This window comes from Trachemys scripta, chromosome 8 (assembly GCF_013100865.1).
Source record: "Trachemys scripta elegans isolate TJP31775 chromosome 8, CAS_Tse_1.0, whole genome shotgun sequence".
Lineage (NCBI taxonomy): Eukaryota > Metazoa > Chordata > Testudines > Emydidae > Trachemys > Trachemys scripta.
The window spans coordinates 11,053,591-11,074,662 of record NC_048305.1 but is presented as its reverse complement, the minus strand read 5'-3'; the positions used below and the strand labels follow the sequence as shown (position 1 = coordinate 11,074,662).

The 21,072-nt window shown below is 42.7% G+C and overlaps 1 protein-coding gene across 1 annotated transcript; it reads right to left on the bottom strand.

Annotated features, from left to right (window-relative positions):
- Positions 1-17,728: 17,728 nt before the first annotated feature.
- Positions 17,729-19,251, bottom strand: NEUROG1 (neurogenin 1). Its single transcript, XM_034779796.1, has one exon. It carries the CDS (start codon positions 19,249-19,251, stop codon positions 18,598-18,600), a length of 654 nt encoding a protein of 217 aa, XP_034635687.1. The 3' UTR covers positions 17,729-18,597.
- Between the last annotated feature and the right edge of the window lie 1,821 nt (positions 19,252-21,072).

Sequence of the window (21,072 nt, the reverse complement as noted above, 5' to 3'; positions counted from 1 at the left end):
TCAAGTTCCGTGTTCAGTGTTAACAGGAAAGGACTCTTGAGCATTGTCACGTGACTAACATGTGATGTCACAATCATTTCCACTCTGGCTTCTAATAAGGGCATAGAAGCAATGAATAATTAGCAGGTCACTTACTATGGGAGATGTCCAAGGCAGGTTCCTCTCCACTTGGAGAAATGAAACGGTTACTTAGTTGGCATCTTATAAACATGAAGCAAAGCTCTGTTGACCTTCTTTATTAAATGTGTCTCTAATGCTGGGTGCTCTGAATTTGGCCTCAAGGTACTGCTGGTACTCCTCTGACCAGTGTTATCAGAGGGTGCTGTGAGAGATCTCTCTGTTATCTGTAGATAGTTAATAGAAAGACCTTCATCTGTAGGCACAGAAGAATATATAGCGTCTATAAATTAGAAGGTTCAATAAAGTTAAGAACTGCAAATGGCTTCCTGCATGCCTTGTGCTCTGGGGAGGAGAGAAGATGACACACTCCCTGCCTGTTTTCCTCCTGGGACCGTAGGGCTCCACATCATGTCCTGTTCAGGGGCTATGGTTAAACACCCTGATCTACGTGAGCTTTTCAGAGCAGGAATAGCATCTTTTCCTGTGTGTACAGCTCCAAGCACATTGTTGGCACTGAAAAAATTATAAATTGCCCCCCCATCATGATTTTTAAACCAATCTTATGAGATTACAAAAAACAGAACAAAAAAGCAGAAATGCTGTAATTATTACATACCAAGGGATGCTGCTACATGGCAGAAGGTCATGTGGTCACCAAAACTTTTGGTGGTATGATTAAGTGGTGGACATAAATTGAACATCCAACCAGACCATCTGAAGGACCTGGCTAGAGATTGACCTGGGTGGTGCTTGATCTGCAAGAAGGCTAGATCTTTTTGGGATTTGCCTTGATGCTGGTGACTAACAAAAACTGAGATTCTGATGTAATCTTTTGATTCTAGAAAATTGGGCTTGAATAAAAACCCCAAATAGTGTGAGATTTGTGATAAAATGGTGAAAGTTGGCAATAGGTGAATAATTCCTTTCTTAAAACTCCAGGGATTGTACACCAGTTTTCTTCCATTGGTTTCAGGCCCTGCTGTTCAGATCCTCCAGGTATTCACCACCATGCCTCCAAAGACACAGAAATATCTTTAAAAGCAATTCTCTTTAAAAAAATCTGCCGTCCTTTCATGGGAGCATTTTGGAGATTATTTTATATTCACAAATGTTAAAAAGGCAAAAGAAAAAACACAGTCACTGGGTGAAGAACCCTCCAGAGGGGTCTAGTCTATTTTCCTGCTAGCATTTGCGGGAATTATGTGCTGAAATTATCAGTGTCAGTGTAGCAAAACTGGGAGACTTTAATAAAGACACCCTTAGGGATCTACCCCTTGATTTTGCAAAATACAGCAGGAAGTTAGAAAAATCTGTTCACGCTTCCCTGTATTGCCGCTGCTGAGTTCATACCCTGAGCTGAACCTTTGGCTGATGAGGCAGGAATCTGATCTTAGAAATCTAGGGGGAGAGTCGGGAAAGAGCAGCAGAGACCCCTCTGTTTCTGAAGACCGACTGCGAAGCACTTTCCAGCATAAGACCACTTTTATCCCATTGTTTCTCACAGTGATTAATCCATCTAAAGTGCTCCGCTGAACATAGCCAAGGGCAATGTAAGAAAGAAGCAGTCTGGGCTCCCCCGCCCCGAGTGGGCTTCCCAAATATCCTCTCTGGTCTCCCTGTGTAGTTAGGAAACCTCCTTTGCCCATGACTCCTGAAGAAGAAATTGTATAGTCACAGCATCTTTCTCAACTTTAGCTTCTCTTTTCAGCACGTATTCAAATTAACCCTTTTGTCCCATTCACATCCCCTGTCTTGAGTGTATACTGTGGATTGGCCGGCAGTGACCCTACGGATACGATTATCATGATTTATTAGCATCCTGGTAGCGCCTAGAGGCCCCAGTCATGAGCAGGGCCCCCTTGATCGTCCTAAAGTTTAGCCCCAAAATATTTGCTATTGATCCCTTTTATGCAGCTGTATTTTATAGGGTTTTTAAAGAGCAAACGTGACCGGTGTATTTCTACTGTGGGCCCATTCACGCCTCCAGCTGATCACCTCAATGGGTCCAGAGTCAAATGATCAGGGTCTTATGCGTATGAAAGCATGGGTTGTGTTGCCAGCTATTCTCTCTACCTCTTTAGGGATTTCACACTTTCTATCCTGTTAGGGCGCCTACCGTTTACTTAAGGGCTGATTTTTTTTTTCTCTTTCTGTGTCATCTGGATTTAATCGAGTTAGAAGATTTTATGCCTAAAATTGCATTGTTAACAGCAATTGTTTAAATTTGGACCAGCGTAGAATCCTCCAAATCTTTGAACCCCACTCCAGTGTCACATACCTCAACCCTGCTCTGGCTGCATAATTGTAGTTTGCAGGGAGGGGGCCGGGACTGGAGTGAAGGGGGTTGGAAATTGGTGGCTTTTTTTGCTTCCTTGAAAGCTTCCATTGCTATTTTCAGAACCACAAACAGATGCAAATGTCTCTGCAAACATTACACAATGCCATTCAGGGAGAGTACAGCCTTTCAGGGTCTCTGAATAGCCCTTCAAAGCAAGTCTAATTAGGATAAGTAGAGGTAATAGGCCCACTTGGGTTTTTTCACTCTAATTTTTCCCCCCTTCAAGTCTCTTTCTGGGGCTGGTGGGGACGAGGGAGTAGGTGAGATGTACCCTTGTTCAGTTGTTTGTGCTAACAAATGCAGGCCTAGCCAGGGCAGGAGATGGAAGAAAAAAAATCAATCATTTGAAAAGTCTCTTCTATTTTTTCCTGGTGAGATATATAGCAATGACAGCAGCAGCATCTTGGGTTGGGGGCTACACATTTCAGCTAGAGAAAGGGGGAGGAGGGACTAAAGAGAGGCTGGAGCTCGTGTCATTTGGAACTTTAGTAAGCGAAAAAGAAAAGCAGAAGGTATAGGCTGAATACTTGGGTAAATCAGTAATAGAGCTAAAGGGGATATGCCTGTAGGGAATATGTTAGCATAAAAGAGCTTTAAGAGGGGCCATTCAGACTGACAAAGGGAGATTTGAATTGCTGCCTTCACAATAGCATGAAAGGACGGGCTTGGGGTGTTCTGAAACAAAGTGGAAATCATACTGCCCTGAACGGCTCTAATAAGCTTTTAACTATTTTACATTATGGCATTACCTCTCCTCTTTTTTTTTTGTGAGCAGAGTGCCAGGCCCACTTAGAAGTGTGATTTATTCTTTTCCCTTCATGGTAACTTTGGAGAAAAATGGACAGGGACTCAAAGGCAGTAATTCAGCGTTTTTCAAAAGTAAGGAGGGGGAAATGTCATCATTTCTGAATGCCTCCGAAAAGCGGACTTGTGCACGGCCATCTCTGATTTATAATGCGAGGAAGAAACCTTCACCACGTCAGGGGAAATTATGCTGACGGCTTCCTTCTCCTTTCACTGTGCAACCCATCTGACATTTCCATTTCCAGCTTTGTTAGGCTTGTTGCTAGCCATTTAATCAGGCAAATATTGTGCTGAAACATCATTTAAATAGTGTTACCAGGTAGCGCAGGTGATTTTTTGGGTGCATCTGACAAATATAGAGGTTGGTGTATCTCTGATCAGAGACCCACATTTTCAGGCTTGCAGTGTCTGAAGTTAAACTGCTAAATCCATATTTAGGGACTTAAATAAGGAGCCTGATTTACAGAGGTGCTGAGGATTGACTTGCCTAGGAAGGGTGCTACTGCTCTCACAGTCTACCTGCATGTCAAGAAAGCAGACAAAGATTGTGTTTCTGTGTGAGGCACTTTCTCTTCCATCTGCCCCCAGGATGACACAACTGTGCCATTAAAGTCCATCTTGTATCACAGCTGCACCTTCCTTAGGCAGATCTGCTTCAAATTCAAGAAGGCCAAAGTCTTCCCATTCACACTCATTTTTGTTGAGCAGAAGTTTGTTCAACTCAAAACCCGAATTAATTCCTGATTGCTTCTCGGAAATGCCATCTGAGTGCTTTGACCTTGTTGGTGAAATATCAGGGGATGAAATCCTGGTCCTGCTGAAATTGATTGGAGTTTTATCATTGACATCAGTTAGGCCACATTTATACCCCAGTTCTCGGTATCCACGATTTTATCCTGTGAATGTTGTGTGTAAGTATTTAAGTGGGTGGGAGGAAGCCAGAAGGTCTTTCTTCTAGGTCTATAATCATTTCCCATTGTTTTTAGCTGCAAATGGGTTCTTAGATCTTTCAGAGCCTTTGGGGGTGACTGGGAACAAGAGGGTGCCAATCAGTCTTTCCCCTAAGCAGTTCGCATTTGGCTTCCTAAGCAAGCCCATCAAACGTTATCAACATGTCAACTTTTCTATATGTACTAAACAGGAGGATGTCCCAGGAATGCCAAATGCACAAAAAGAGAACAGCTACTCAAACGATGGTTCACTTTGTCTGAGTCTTTGGCACATAAAAAAATGAATTATACAACCATGGGCACGTTTCTGATCTCAGTTAGTGAAGTCAAGGGAGTTACTATTGATTTCTGCTGATGTAACTGAGGTCTGAGTTGGCCCGCAGTTTCTTCTTTCACTGCACATTGTTTGCTGTGTATACAAAATTATTTCATAATCTTTGTTGTTAACGTCGGGTCTGCCCAGAGATATCCGAAGACAATGTGGAAAGATCACACGGCAGAGAAACGTGCTGACAAGTATCAAGGGGTAGCCGTGTTAGTCTGTATCCACAAAAACAACAAGGAGTCCGGTGGCACCTTAAAGAGTAACAGATTTATTTGGGCATAAGCTTTCATGGGTGAAAAAACCTCACTTCTTCAGATGCATGGAGTGAAAGTTACAGGCATCTTTTCTGTTTCTGTCTCATCTGGATTTAATCGAGTTAGAAGATTTTATGCCTAACATTGCATTGTAACTTTCACTCCATGCATCTGAAGAAGTGGGGTTTTTACCCACGAAAACATATGCCCAAATACATCTGTTAGTCTTTAAGGTGCCACTGGACTCATTGTTGTTGTAATGCTAACAAACCTCCATTAAAGATAATGGGCCAAAGTCCACTGAAGTTGGTTGGAAATTCTCCCACTAACTTCAATGGGTTTTGGATCAGGCCTAAAGTTGGGGAAAGAAATCCAGAATCTGTGCTGTCACAATGTACTTGACTCAGTCCTGTTGTTCCTAGGTGTTCCACGGCAACATAGGCCTCTGTCAGGGAGTTCCAGAACACTGAAACATGTTACATGCCACTGGAAGAATGTGTAACCATCAAAAATGTGTTAAGCATGTGAATGGCTGTACATTATTTGTGCATTACTGTGGGTAGTACAGTATTAACAGTTACATAATGTGTGCAACATCATAAATGTTGTTGGGCCCAGTTTATAAGGGGAACATGTACTGCAGCATCTATGTACCGAACTCAGATCCTCCTTGCTTTGGGGGATTTGTCTAAACTGTGAAGTAATGTTGGTGTAGCTGACCTTTCTGTGTCGACGCATCTAGCAGGACTATTTGAATGGCAGCAGAGGAGCGGGATTTTATTTTATAAAGATGTTTTGCAGAAACAAAACATGTATAAAGATGTCTTGCAGAAAAGATCAAATAAACACGTTACATATTGAATAGAAACTTTATCGTTTCACGTATGTTTATTCTAAAAGAACTGCCACCTTTTATTTTCAATACACTTTAGCAAATAGTGCAATTGACTCTGTAAAGTTCATCTTATCATAAATCCAAGAGATTCAGACATTGCTGCTACATGCAGGTGCAAGAGTGCCTACTAGTTTATCTTAACTGTTAAAAAAAATCACATTTGTTTATCTCTGGAGCCTGGGTGTCTAGAATTTCCATGATATTTATCTCATTCCTCTCCGAAGCCCCTTTAGCGGAAAACACACACAGTGCTTCCACCAGCCCAATCTGAATGTGTGCAGCTGCTCCAGCCTGTGCTTGATTGACAATTCTTTTTGCCAGGCTGATGCATCTGATATGCTCCTGTGAGTCTCCAAGCATCTGAACAAGTGCTTCCCGTTTAGTATGTGACAGAGAGAGTGCCGCAGGTGATGATCAACATCAATTCAGGTACCATGGATCCTTCTTTTCCAGGACCACTCAGACCTAATTAGCCGCCACTTGACTTATCAAGAGGTCATTGTTGCTTCATGGCAAGAGTATATTTCTTGGAAACATACATCTATTTTCATTACAAATAGGAGGGAAGGAAACTGTACCACGTGAAAAGATTGATTAAATACTAATTAGCCGCTTTCTTAACCTATTAAAGAGCTTCAGTGATTTGGATAAACAAGACATTGTATCACTTGCTCTTCTGGCCAAGAGGTGGGTAATTTAAAAGGAATATCCATTACTACTGCTGTGACAGGGAAGTTTTACTTCTTAAAACTGCAAAGGATGGGCATGTGGGGCAGGGGAGGGGGAGAGCTGGTCTCTAGGTAGGAAAAACATCATTTGTCATAATATTATTTTATACAAGGAACTTAGACAAGTTTGAAATCTGAAGCCAATGAACTATGTAAATAGCTTGTACACGGTTATACCATGTGCAAAGAAAGAAAGAAAAATAAACTATTTTTTCTATCTGGGGAAAAAATTATATCCAGCCACTTATAGATGCCAGTCTTCAACACATCACAGTGCCATTGTATCTAAGCAAAATAATTTGTAAATTTAAATGGTTTCCTTTGAATTCCAGGGTGCAAACCGCAAAGTGACAGAGGCCAAAGTGAGATTTGTCTTTTCTGTTTCATATTTAGACCTAAATTGCATGGAGTCAAGATCAGAGGCTGCTTTCCATTCATTATCATGGAAAGTGGCAATACCAAAGTCCAATGAAAAATATTTTTGCTTTATCAAAAGGAAATATTTTTATGTGGAAATTTAAATGACCAAAGGCTTTGCAGTGAAATCAGTTCATCTTTCACATGTTGTTGATAATTTTCATTATTATTATTATTGGTCCTACCTTTCGGACGCTCTCCCCAATATGCCTTTCTGAATTAGTTGCTGGTAATTCACATTTAACATGGCCAAACTGAGCTCTTTTTATTTTTTTTTTCTCCTTAGAGTCATAGAACTGAAGGTCAGAAGGGCTCACCAGATTGTCTAATCGGACCTCCTGTTTATTACAGGCCACCAACACACACACACTCAACTAAACAACTGACATTAGACCAGTGGTGGGCAACCCGCGCTGCTTCCCGCAGCTCCCGTTGGCCAGGAACGGCAAACCACGGCCACTGGGAGCAGCAGGCGGCCATGCAAATGTAAACAAACAGTCTGGTGGCCCATCAGTGGATTACCCTGATGGGCTGTGTGCGGCCCGTGGGGCCGCAGGTTGTCCACCACTGCATCAGACTAATGTATCACAGCTCTCAGGAGACTAAATCATGTGCCATGGACAAAGAATAAGAGGGAGTGAAGTCCTTACTCCTCTCTCCTTCCACCTCTTTTCATTGTTTTTGACAATACCCACAATCCTTCCTGTCACTGAGGATGGCCACCTTTGCGTTGCCTTTGACTCTTTCCTTTCCTCCCTGCGCACCCAGGCTGAGGCCAGATTTTCCCAGAAATATGGAAAAAAATCTTACCCTTTCTTTCCTGGTGGCCAAAACACTTGTCTGTGCCCTGATCATCTCCCTGCTTGATTTCTGCAACCTCTTCCTCTCTGTCTTTCTTAACCCCAGTATCGGTCCCCTTTCTTGTTCAAAATCCTGCTGCTAAAATTATCCTCTTTACTTACCTATGAGGATATGTCACCATTGCCCTTGTAATTCTGCCGCTGGCTTCCCCTTGACCACTGTGTTGAATTTTAACCTTATGTCTGTGTCCTGTGCAGCTCCACCCTTGCCAGCATCTAAGATCTTATCCCTTGCATTCCTTCTCATCTGCCTTGCTCTACAAGCAATGCCAGCTTTGATGCTCTGTTGTTTATTTCCATCTTTAGTTCTATTCCTGTTTTGTGCCTTTTTCTGTGCTGCTCCCTATGCGTGGAATAGCCTATCAATCCCACTGTGCTAAGCCCCCACCTCTTTCATCTCTACCTGTCTCCCCCTAGTCTTTATACTAAGGTATGGAGTAAGTTAGAACAGAAGAATCATAAATAAATACAGAATCCAAGATAATTAATTCCCTTTTCTGGGTGTTCCAGTGCAAGTTGTTTTCTTTGCATCATTGCTGTGGGTTGGGGGGTCTATCCATAAAGCCTCTAAAGTACGGAGCCCCTGGTCACTATATAACACATTATTTTTATTCAACTCACAGGACGTCTGTGAAACTCACCACAGGCGAATGTGGTGGGGTTGGCTCTGTGGCAACCCTAATTCTTTTTCTGGGAGAAGAGCTTTAGGGATCAAATGTTCAGAACTGGGGAGGCTGAAATCATTGCTGGATTGTTGGAGAATCATATATTTTCTGCCAATTTGGTTCATGGCTGCCTTTGGTGGTTGGAACAGCCATGACTTCTCAATTCAGCATCCCAAAGACAGCTAATACTCATGGTTATGCCACTTAGCTGCAGCCTTTGCACTCTTTCCCTTAGGCCTGTGGTGTAGTAAGGCATGTCTTCTTTTTTACGGTGTATCACAACACTAATGCTTTCCCACCTTGGAGGCTGTTCTGACTTGTGAGGTTTAATTAACTGAGATTTGTAAAGTGCTTTGAGGACCTCAGTTGAAGGTGCTATGTAAGAGTAAAGAATCATCCTCATCCCATGGAATTCCACAGATGTCCTTAGTGGGAAGTCAGGTCCATCCAACACTGTATGCAGAAAAATTTGAGCATCTTTGTGGTTGTTAGGTACTCAGTAGCTTGTACATTAGACGCTTCTTGAAGAATAGCCAATCTAAAATGTAAGCAAGACATTGACTTCAGTAGAAGCTGAGTGAGACCAATGCTGCATGCTGCTGAAAATCCCACTCTAACTGCCCAGTAAGGCGGTGTACGAACACAATAATTTATATTGGATTCCAAATGGAAGACTAGTTTAAAACATGCCAGATGAAGGAGTGAAATGCCTGATCAAATGATTGCTGCTCTAACTTTAGATTAAAAGTCGCCATTGAAGACATTTCTGTTGGTGTTAGTGGCAAAAAAGGTTTGTATAATGACAGCTGATTTCTGACATCTGCCATACTGAGAGAAGTAAAATAAGTTGTTTGTTTGTACGAATTAGTCCAATTAACTCATACAGATGGAACTTAATCCGTTATTTGTGCAACAAATCATTATAGTCCATAATAGCCTGGGATTGCCATTAGGTGGCTTTAAATGCTTTCTTAGAAGGCAATGTTGTGAAATCTTCAGGTAAAAATCACCTGGAATGTTTAGAATGTAATAATCCAAGAAAAAGCTAGTGAAGTCTTGACCAGCCTGCCAAATCTGTGTTTGGGAAATATTCACGGACAGCAGCAGCCTTATAAGCTTAAATGAATAATTAACAACATTCCGCAAGCAAAAAGCAAAGCAAATCAAACATGGTTTTTACCGGGAGTCATATACAGATATGGGCCATTCCTTCCCCTGGACCATAAAGGGTCATCTGAGTTAGGAGGGGGTAGGGATGGAAATTGACTAACTGAGTGAGCTCTGGGCAGGAGGCCTGTGAGGTAGTTCAGGAAATACACTCTGCGGTTTACTCGGCTTTTCTTCTCAGCTGCAGCAGATGGGGAATATTAGAAAGTTTCCTAGTAATACACTACATCATTATTATTACTTATTATTTGTACTCTGGTAGCATCTCCGGGCCCAATCAATAATTAGGGCCTCATTGTGGTAGGTGCTGTACAAACATGTAACTGGAATGTAATCCCACTCCAGAGAGATCACAATATGTGAGCTCATGATTGAGGCATGGCCTCCCTCTTAGCCCCATATTCTCCACTAGCTCACACAGGCTCGTTGTTTTCCAACTTTCCTGTTTTATACTAAGTTATGGCCATCATAAATGTTGGATCATGAAACAGGTTATGGAAAGGGTTGACCCCCCTTTCCCCACTTCCCTCCCCCAGTTATTTCAGGTTTCCTGCTCTTCTTTTTTAGTGTCTCTCTTCTTCACATTGAATCCTGGCGACTCATTTGAAAGGCCTGTATTCTGCAAGTGCACATGGGAAACTTTAAGGAATGCGAGGAGTTATCCTTGGATGCGTTCAGTTAAGATGAAAGGGGAACCTACCTGGCCTTAAAATAAAACATGCACGTTCATAAAAGTCAAAGAAACAGGGTCTGATCCAGCACCCTCAGAAGTCGATGGAAAGATTTCTATTATCTTCAGTTAAGGCTAGATACGGCTCATGGTATTATGCCAATGAAAATATCCTCATTCACTACGATTCAAGGACCAAACTCAAAATCTCCCCGTTAGAAATCTTATAACTCTGTTGCCGTAAAATAATATAATCATTTGCTGAAATGTACAACCAGGACATCAAAAAACTATACATCCACCCAAACCCTAGAACTACAAGGGGCTCTATCCTACCCTGCTTATGTAAGCAAAAACTCCTATTGAAATCAATGATCAAAGTAAATGGGACACTGCCTGAGCAAGGACTACTTGTTTGAGTAAAGCTTTGTGACTTTCTATGAGACTTAGGGACTTGTCTGAGTTACTTAGGCCTAGCAATACTTTAAAAATCTGGGCCCAAGCACCTTCCATGTAAAATCAAGAGCAATACCAAAGTCCCTAGTGGATCTCCTGGTGTTTGACACTTCCATCTTTTCAGGGTAAAAACTTTGTTTGGGTTAGAACACTAGAATAAGCCAGAAAGCTGAGTTACAAATGGAGTGTACTTTTATTTTAAAAGAATCTACTCTGATTTAAGCAAGATAGGTTGACTTCTTTTATATTTCCAATGATTTAAAAAGAACTTTTATACCATTTAGTTGAGGAGGAAAGTAGAAAAGGGATTAGTTGATAATGGACACTATTATCAGGGTGATAGACATTTATTTGACTTCATCAAATCAGTGAAAATCAGCAAGTGTTTCAATAACGCCCTGGGGAAATGATAATAAAGGAAAAAGTCCAGCAAACTACAACAATCTAAAATTTTTGCATCCCCAAACTACCTTACTGCACTGTACAATTGGTAAAACTTTCCAATCCTTAGTGGCTTTCCCCTGTAGATGATTTCTTGTGGATAGCATATGCCACCAATGAGAAAGCTCTTGACGCTGAAAATTAGTTCCCACCTGCTTCTGTCCTTATAATCTCTACCTACTATACAAATCAGTCTTAATGGATCATTAGAGCACCTGAGATCTATAATTATAGTATTACATTTCATGCGCTTACAAGTACTAAGGCAGACTTTATTTTACAGATAATGTCGACAGAAAAATCAAATCTACAGCAGATCAGCATGAAATAAAAAGTCTTTATAAAGATGTTCTTGTTAATGGCTGAAAACCAAGCCTTGTTTGAGAGTCGAGCCATAAAGATGCACCAGGTTAGCGAGCAGTATACCAGTTGGCACCATGAAATATAGGAATTATAGAAAATATTGTTATATAAAACCTAGATGTAGTTTTAGATTCAGAGATGGCACAGATGTTCTTTTATAAAGGTGAAATGTAGCATGTAAATTATCTCAAGTGAACTATGCAATAATTTTCCATAAATGATGACTAATTAAATCCGCTTGCCAAAATTCTTATTTTACATCTGACTTTCTGACGAGAAAGCTTTAAAATGAAGATGTTAAGCAAATAAAATATTTGTAAAATCATATTATCTTCCCCCTGGAGACACGTATTTTTGGTAACAAAATAATCCAAAGGCTTCATGTTGAAAAATGCCCAAAAACAGGGGTTAGGGATTTTTTAAAAATGATTTCATATTCATATACAAATAAAATACACCACATTCTTAACTTCTCCTTTTGTAGCATTTTCTCATTAAGAACACATCTGGAAAATAGATCAGTCTTTCATTGCCTCATATTTTCTAAATTTTGTACATTCAATGTATTTTCAGAGTCTAGTCAGTACAATTTTCCCCATTTCTTTTCCATTTTGAATATGACCACCTTTAGTTCTGGGCTTCAGAAGAGATCTGAGATCCAGAAAGTTATTATTAAAACCACTTAAGAGTTGAGCAATATAGATGCTTTTGCTTAGCAGCAGGAAAGTGTTCTGAATCTGAGTGTATCAGAAGAGGAAGCCAAATTTCTAAATTGCTTGTCTGTCTTCTGTTTTTCTCACTTTTTTCATTTGATGAGTCAGTTTTTCCATTAAAGCTGCGATCATTAAGGCCCTGATCCTGCAATCTGTTCTGCACAAACTCTCCTGCCTGTGCAGAGCCCCATTGAAGTCAGCGGGGCTCCATTTGGCTGTGTCCACCTGCACACATCAGCTAGCAGGGACTGGGGCCTGAGGAATTAAAGGGTAGCATGCATTTTGTTTTCTGCTGGATTTTTTCGTTCGTTTCCTGGCTGGATCCCTGTATGAGTGGGTGGTTTTATGATACGATTCTCAGGCATCTATTTGTGCCAGTCCAATTTCTACAGCTAAATGGAAACACTTTTACCTTACTCCTAGATATATGTATAGAACCCATGTATCCCTCTCTATTGTTCTTAACTATATAAAGATGAAGATGAAATAAAATCTATAGAGATTCATATTAGTACAGAGGCCTGGACAATAATGCTGCTAGAAAGCAATGTTAGGGTTCTAGCTATCGTTAAGATATAAAGACCCAGTTTTGTGAGGTGCCTGACACTTCCTTTGAGGGTACTTTATGGCCCTCATTACCATTGTATCTCAGCACCAACAACAGTTGACTATTTATCGGAATAACACCCCTCTGAAGTAGGGCTGTGCTCCTACCCTCATTTTACAGCTGGGTCCTTGAAGCACAGAGAAGCTAAGTGACTTGCCTGAAGTTTCACAGAAAGTCTGTGCTGGAGGAGGGAATTGACCCCAGGTCTCCAAACCTCAACCTAGCACCCCATCCACTGGACCATCCTGCCTCGCTTCCTCACTTAAGTGCTGTTGACTAAAATGAGAGTTGACGAGACAAAGCAACTCAGGGCACTGAGCCCTAAAGCTAAACTACCTTTGTTCCAAGGAGCAAAGTGGTTAACCAGGAGTTGTCTGGATATATGTAAAAAGCAAATAATATGGTAAGGTGATGAAAATCCAACCACACTCCGTGATCTTCAGGCCATCTGAAGTCAATGGGGGTCTTTCAGTGGACTTCACCAAGAGCTAGATCAGTCCCTTATTGATGAAAACATTCAGAAATTACTTTTACATAATATTTTACCAGCTCCACTATTAAATATTAATATGAAGCATTTTCTCTCCCTTGCAAAGCGTGTGAAGAGGTTTTTATTTTATTTACAATTTTCTGATCACCAATTACCTGCTGTAATTTGGGATGTTGTAATCCAACTCTTTATCAATTCCCCAAACTGTTAACTTCATAAAATCAATACAAAGACTGCTATTGTAAAGGCAACTTGTTAAAGCCAGTTTCTGGATATAGGCATTTCATTTGATAGATCTATAGATTTCCTCAGGTATGTCCAAACCTATTAAAACTCTAGAAAGAACCATTCTCTGATTCATGTTAATGTATAAACTTAATTGAATCCTCATGGAATATGCAGGTTCCATTACCTATTAGGAACATTAACATCACAGCCTGAACTCTGGTGGCTATATTGCCTTTATATATTGCATTACGTCCGTCGATGTCTGCTCACAGTTAAGAAAATACAAAGAATAGAGGTGTTTTGAAGTTTCATCTTTTTTTCCTTTGAGATTGAAGTCCTGTGTCTTGGGACCCAGTGACTTTAGATGACCTTCCATCTCCATGAGTTGTACTAAATTTCAGCCCCCGGAGGCTACTCCATACAAAACCTCCCAGCTTTTAAGGGCAGGTGCAAAAAAATCTTCGCTGCTTCATAGACCAAAACCTGTTACTGCCTCCAGAATTAAATTTTGCACAACCTTTTTATTCAGCAAGACATCATTAAGGGACTTGTATATACAGCACGCATATACTTTTATATAAGCATAATGCTGCTATTGGTGTATGTACATGAATACACACACTTGCATTTATGTGTATTTATATATATATGTGTGTGTGTGTATGTATATATATACACACACACTTACATGCACAAAACCTACATTAAAAGAACATTATTTAAGTTGCAAAATCAAGCACTCAGAAGTTAGGAAATGCCAGAATTAAGGTTGCTTGTGTTACTTTAATTTCCCTCCCTTGTTTTTGGATTATGATAGAGTCTTTAATTATTTGATCACATATGATTTTTTCCACAGACTCTTTGCCCTGTTCAGTGCACATGAAGGGTGGTGCTCATTTAATGAGCAGCTATGTAATATTTTGTTTATCCTTGTTGTTCAATACGTGGCCCTAGGCCTTATTTACTGCACACCATCCAAACCCTGCTCTGAAGGTGGAATTATTAATTTCTTCATGGGCTTTTTTTATGGTTCTCATCACTATACTATCTGAGTGTGCCACAGACTTTTAATGAATTTATCTTCCCAACATCCCTCTGAGGTGAAGGCGTGGCATTATCCCCATTTTACAGATGGGGAACTGAGGCACAGAGAGATCATATTCTGGTGCCATTCCGAACAAAAAAGGACATTCGTACAATGGGGAATCTATTCCAATGAGTGAAAATTACTTTATAAGAGCACTCTTTCATGGATAGGGTAGGCTTACCCCATTGGAGTACCAGAACCAACACCATGTGACCCCTGGAAGCCAATGGGTCTCTGGTTGCTGATGAACTAAAAACACCCAAAATAATTCCACTCAAAAAAGAAATGATTTCAACTACAGAATTCCCATCTTCTCCCCAGAGCCCAGCAGTAAGAGAATACTGGGCTATGGATAAGGTACAGGGTTGCACATAGAAGACGAGGGTTCTGTTCCTCATTGGTGATTGTCCTTGGGCAAGTCATCTCAACTTCCCCATCTGTAAAATGGGAACAACGAGATCATCTCACTTTTGGAATACGTTCAAGCCAAGCTTTGTATAAGTGCTAAGGAGTATCTTTATTATTATTCTCCCCCACTGAAGGGGTGAGGGGAGCATGAAGACTTAAAGCATGATGAAAAGAAGCAGGTCAAAGTAGAGTTTTGGGTTACCCTCCCTCATCTGGAAATCTCCCTTCTTCCGTCCTCCCCACCCCACCACCATACACACTCAAATATAGGAGACGCAAAGGGTAGATTTGCACAACCAATTATCTCCACACCCCAGTGGAGCAGAGACTGTGGAGGGGGAACAACCTCACTCAGTATCAAACAGGCTCTAGCTGAGAGCACAATAGTTCTGCGTCTGCTGTTGCAGAATCAGCCGAATGTATTGTTTCGCCTTTCATTCTCCACCGAAGAGGAATCTCGCCCACCTCTTTTGGTTGATTTAGTCTTAACTACAGAAAAAGTGACATCCACTGCCAGTAAAGCTCTCCTTAAGCTATGGGTTTAGCATCATCACATCTAACCAGAGCTGCAAGCCTGTTGTTATGATACACTTAGGAATAGCTATATTTGAATACTTCCTTCTATGCAATGGCAATAATCAACCTGGTCTCCCTGTTTCATTCAGTGCTGCATACAGCTGTCTACTGAAAAGCAATCGCCCTGCGTGCTGCTTGGACCAGGATGCTAGTGTGTTTTTGGAATTTGTTTCCTGGTGCGTCTCCTGAGGGCTTAGAGGAAGAAAAGCCAGTGTTCTATCCCAGACACGTGCACCTACAGCAGGATTGGAGAGACCCCTTGCTGGAGTCACAAATAGAGGATTTACCCTGGCCTATAGAAATGGAATAAGCTACAAAGCAAAAGGCTGAGCTGACTCCCTTCCAAGAGCCCTTCTGCATAATGAGAGCTGAACGTCCGGCCGCGCACACCCTATGTTTGCTATTAAAGCACATAGAGGGTGAAAGCGGAAATAATTTCCAAACCCATACATTTATTCCTCCGGTTTCCAAATAGGAATTGATCCATTTTATGCTCAAGTCCTAGGGCCAAACTTTCTTTCATTTGTTCTGCTTTCAAACACAGAGTCTTCTCAAACACTGTCTGCGGCATAAACAAAGGAAAATGAACCTTGCCCTGTAAGAACTATTTTGATGTTGCTCAAATAAATCCATAATCTAGTAAAAAAAAAATCAGAATTATCCACTAAATCGTGTTTGATCCAATATTCTGAGCAATTCTATAATAGAAGTTACATACCATGGTTTTATACGGAGGGTCTAGCGGGTGGAGAGAGCAGAATCAAAACAAAATATAGTGGATAACATATTTGCACTTTATACGAATGTCTCTGTATTGTACTCCAGTCTCTTCCTCTAACTCCCTGCATGCCCACTTGGGTAAGTCAATGAGGGCCTGATTTTCTCATGCTCAGCACCTACGCTTGGGGTCAGATTTGCAAAAGAATTAAGTTCTCATGTAGGTGCCTCCATAATGGCCAGCCTTCCCAAAACCCTTAGCACCCAGAAGCTCCCATTGTAATACTATGGCCAGATTTTCATTCAATGGGCTCTGGTCTTTCAAAAGTTTGGCCTCAACTGTGTGTGCTGAAGCCCTTGTGAAAATCTGGTCCTTAATTTCTCTGTGCCTTCATTTATCCTACGATATAACAGGGATAATAATACTTCCTTGCTTCCTAAAGATATTGTGAAGTTTAATGCATTATAATGTTTATAAGGGGCTTTGAGATCTTTAGAGAAGGGTCTAAAAGTACAATAGAGGGATGGATTTTTAAAAAATTTCTAGATCTGTAACCCTCTACAGTGAACACCACTGGGCTAATGGTATGTCAGATGTCCTGAAATTACTCCAGTTTAAAAATTTGACAGATAAATTATTCCCGTGACCAAACCTATTTAAGAAAGTTAATTATCTGTTTTAGAAATAACTGTGTGTCAGCCAAAAAGCGTCCTGCAGAGTCAGGATGACTGATTTGAGAAGAATGCCACTTTTTCTTTGTGAGGACAAATAAGAATTCTGTTCTCTTTGGAAAGCCAAAGGGAAAACACACACACACACCCTCTGAATATATAGCAATAAGAATATGTATCTGTCTCCCATATTACAGATCCTGGGGGATTCACATGGGACAAAAAAAAAAAAAAGTGCAAATCTCCTAAGAGCTGAAAGCTCTTCTGATATACCGCTGAAAACAGAGCCTTCAAACCCACTGCTTCGGGCATCCACCTGTCATTTTCTGCTTTCTGCCCAACTGTCACATATTATTGATCCCTTTAATCCCTTTTCTTTGAAACTCTGTTGCCAGCTGATGTTTTGTTACACCAAAGGAAATTCTCCTTCTAGTGCCTGCACCTCTGCAGGTAGTGGCTTACTAGAAGCTAAACTAATGCAATCAATTTTTAATTTGGCTTAGCGTGAGCCTTAAGGGACAACATGTGTGTTCAACACAGGGAGGTGTATCCAAATTCTCCGATCTACGATTCCTGGATGGAGCATAGCTGAACATTTAGTTGTGATGTTACTGTTGTGGTCGAGAATTTCTTGGGCATTTTAAAAGTATTTCCTTTAAACTCCCTGCTCCCTCCCCCATCTAGAGCTGCTTTTGTGGAAGAAAAAGATCTGAAAAAAATCAAATCAATGCACTGAAGAAATTAAGTATAAACGTTAAAATTTTTATTTACACCAAGTACAAATGTCTTTGTGAAAACCGATAACACAGACATAATAGAATAAAGCTCTTTATGTACAAAAATACAATTTTCATATGAATGAAACATCTTGAATAAATTAAACGAATACCAGGCCCAGTTGCTGAATACTCCGTGTTTAGTCCTACTCTTAAAGCGAGACGGCAGTGCTGGAGGTCAAGATCCATAATGCATGAATCTAGCGCCTTGTCTTGCCTCTTTAGGGGCTGATCCTGCCAGATGCTAAGCTAAGCACGCCTTGGGGGCGAGGCTGAGCCCTCTCCGATGTTATTGGAGTCAAAGCCAGTTGTGTGCGCTGAGCGCCCGACAGGGGGTGCTGTGCACCCGGCAGGATCAGCTCCTTAAGCCTTTTCATTGTATTGTCAGGGCGTTCAAACCAAATTTTCATGCTCATTTTTCTTCATTAGAGTTCTACAAATTGTAAAATTGACTTTTCACCTCGTCTGCAGCAGCAAATCTGTCCCTTTTCTTCTCCTTTCTAAATCATATTGAAGCGGGGGCGCCGGTCAGTGGGAAGGGAAGCAACAAAGGAGGGTCTGTGGAGTTCAGAAAAGTGCAAAGGAAGGGGGGGGGGAGCAAACCCACCCCCCCAATCCTACCCCAATGTGAGCTGGCTCCTGCTGCCTTTGGAGCCAGGGGGCGGCTTGGGAAGGAAGAGCAGCTCACGCCCTGCCCTGCCAGTCCCACGGACAATAGCCCGCTGGCTGCAGAGAGACCTGGCTCTCTGCCTGCATCGCCCATCATCACACCCCAACCCCGAGAGCTGCTCGCCCCCGGCCCTGCCCCCGACCCCAGCTGAACCGAAAGTGAAACCCTAGGGGGCGGTGCAGGCCCGCACGTGGGCTGGCTCACACGGCGGCGTCCGCCGGGGGGTACCGGGCGCAGCTCGGGCCGCTCCGCAGCAGCTCCCCGGGGAGGCCGTGGCAGGCGAAGAGGGGCTCGGGGGGGCCGTAGCCATAGTCCTCGGAGGTGGCCGGGCTGCTGGGGTTGGACGTGCAGGCGGACAGGGAGGAGGCGGTGGAGAGCCAGGAGCCCGCATCGCTGCCGGGGCTGGGCGGGGCGGCGGGGCTCAGGTAGCCCGGCCGCAGCAGCAGGTCCCGCGGCGGCGGGGCTTTGTGGAGGCGCTGGTCGGCCAGGCGCAGGGTTTCGGAGAGGGCCCAGATGTAGTTGTAGGCGAAGCGCAGCGTCTCGATCTTGGTCAGCTTGGTGTCCTCGGGGAAGGTGGGCAGGACGCCGCGCAGCTCGTCCAGCGCCGCGTTGAGGTTGTGCATGCGGTTCCGCTCCCGGTCGTTCGCCTTCACCCGCCGGCTCTTCCGCAGCGTGTGCAGGGCCGCCTCGTTCCGCGCCCGGCAGCGGCCCCGGCGCCGCTTGCGCCCCGGCTCCGCCTCCGGGCTCGGCCCCGGGGAGGGCTCGGCGCGGGCTCGCAGGCTGCTGTCCAGACAGGAGGACACGTCGCCGCTGTTCTCCGCGGCGGAGTAGCAGGTCTCCGGGGCAGAGGGCATCCTGCGGGGAGAGAACACGGGCCATGAGTGCCTGGCGCTCGGGGGAGGGCAGGATGGACCGGTCACAGCGGGATCAACCCCAATCGGGGCGAGCAATGGATCCCAAAACGAGAAGGTTAAAAAACAACAACAACCAAATAACTATATCGAGGGGGGGAATCAATCAACGGACTAGAGGGAGAAATTAAAGGGCTCGATCTGGCTCTGTCTAGACACAGCAGCTCTCTGGGGTGTCTCGGTGTTGCATGGTGCAGCTGGGTTTAGAGAGAGGCGTGTCTGTCTGCTTGGCCCACATACTCACGTGCAAAGGCTCAGAGATGCAATCCAGGGGAGGGGGAGAAAGTTTCCAAGTGTTAGCGAAGTCAGCACCAACTTCAGCTCTTGGAGGCTCCCAAGAAAAGGGGGGCGGGGGTGGGGACACGCGACTGCTCTTGTCTTTGAAGTGATCTCGGCTGCTATCAGCTCGTGCGAGCCGTGAGTTTGGCACACGACTGGCCTCAGACTCCTTATATACCCTGTAAAACAATAGAGCCCCCTTCGCCCCCCAGGCCTTGCGGGATGAATGAATCAAGGCATCAGGTCTGCCCCGTGCTACACTCTCCTTCATTTACATAATTTATGCTCCAAGTGTCTGTTCTCTCCCCGGAGTGTGCCTATAATTACGGCTGGCCAATGGCAAGAGAGATCTGCATCTGAGACACGTGAGCTATCACTAGGCTAAGCCTACTTGTTTGAGCTTCATTAGTCTATTAAAAGGAAAAAGGAGGAACAAAGTGATTAGCCTTAGGGGCAGAGGCACAGTCCCGAAAGGATCCTTTGACAGTGGGGGGAGCTGATACCGTCTGGTTCAAACATAATGTTTCAGGACATCCCCAGCAGCTTCTATAGCCGGGATGGGTTTCTGCTAGTCTTTCTTGAAGCCTATTCCCATGTGTTAGGGGAGAATGAATAAGATAGTGGAACAAGACAAAGCCATCATGAGATAAGGCAAGACAAAGCTCTCCCTATAAAAGACACTGAAGGAAAGGTGTATAAACCCAAGTCACATTTATCAGGTAAAGTCAGTTTCTCATGTCTCCTGAACTGCTGACTTAGGGCAGTTGGCCTGGGTTTTCACATTCAGAGGTTTGGAGTAAACTGAAATCATTCCGTGATTTGAAAGGAAATGGGCAGCCTGGATTTGTCTCAGTTGTGAAGGGATTAAACTTGTGTGGTTTTCAGTGAGAGCCAGGTTTAAATCTGACAAGCTTTTGTTGAGAGGTTGTTGAGGGTTGGGTTTTTTTTTTTTTTTTTAGCTGTTCCTGTACTGAGGCAGAGCTTTGCATTCTCTTCCACAAACCCCAATCAAGTGAAAATACTCTGAGATGATATAACTTTCACTAACTTTAAGTAGTTTCTTCTTCTTCTTTACTTTGGATTTGAGTTTAGGCGTGCCCTTTTTTTGGTCATATTTGGTGTTTAGCTAAAGTTTTTTAGGAGCTCAGAATGCTAGAAATTCCAGATTCCATTTATTTTATTAACCTATATATACATAGACATATATGTATGTATACATATCAACCTATTTTTTCTGACTAAAGAGACTTAATGATGGTTCCTTTAACACAGGGTTACTTTTATTTTCTTAGCTACCCTTCAGACCCTTATACACTATGTACTTTTATTAAATACCCATTTTCTACTAAAACATATAATTTTGGCTGTAAATTTTCACAAATGACTTGTAACATTGGATGGTTTATTTTTTTTTCTTACCCAATTTAATTGCCCGAAAGAGGCCAGGTTTTCAGAGGGCAGGTAGTCAGCACTGGCTGAAAATCA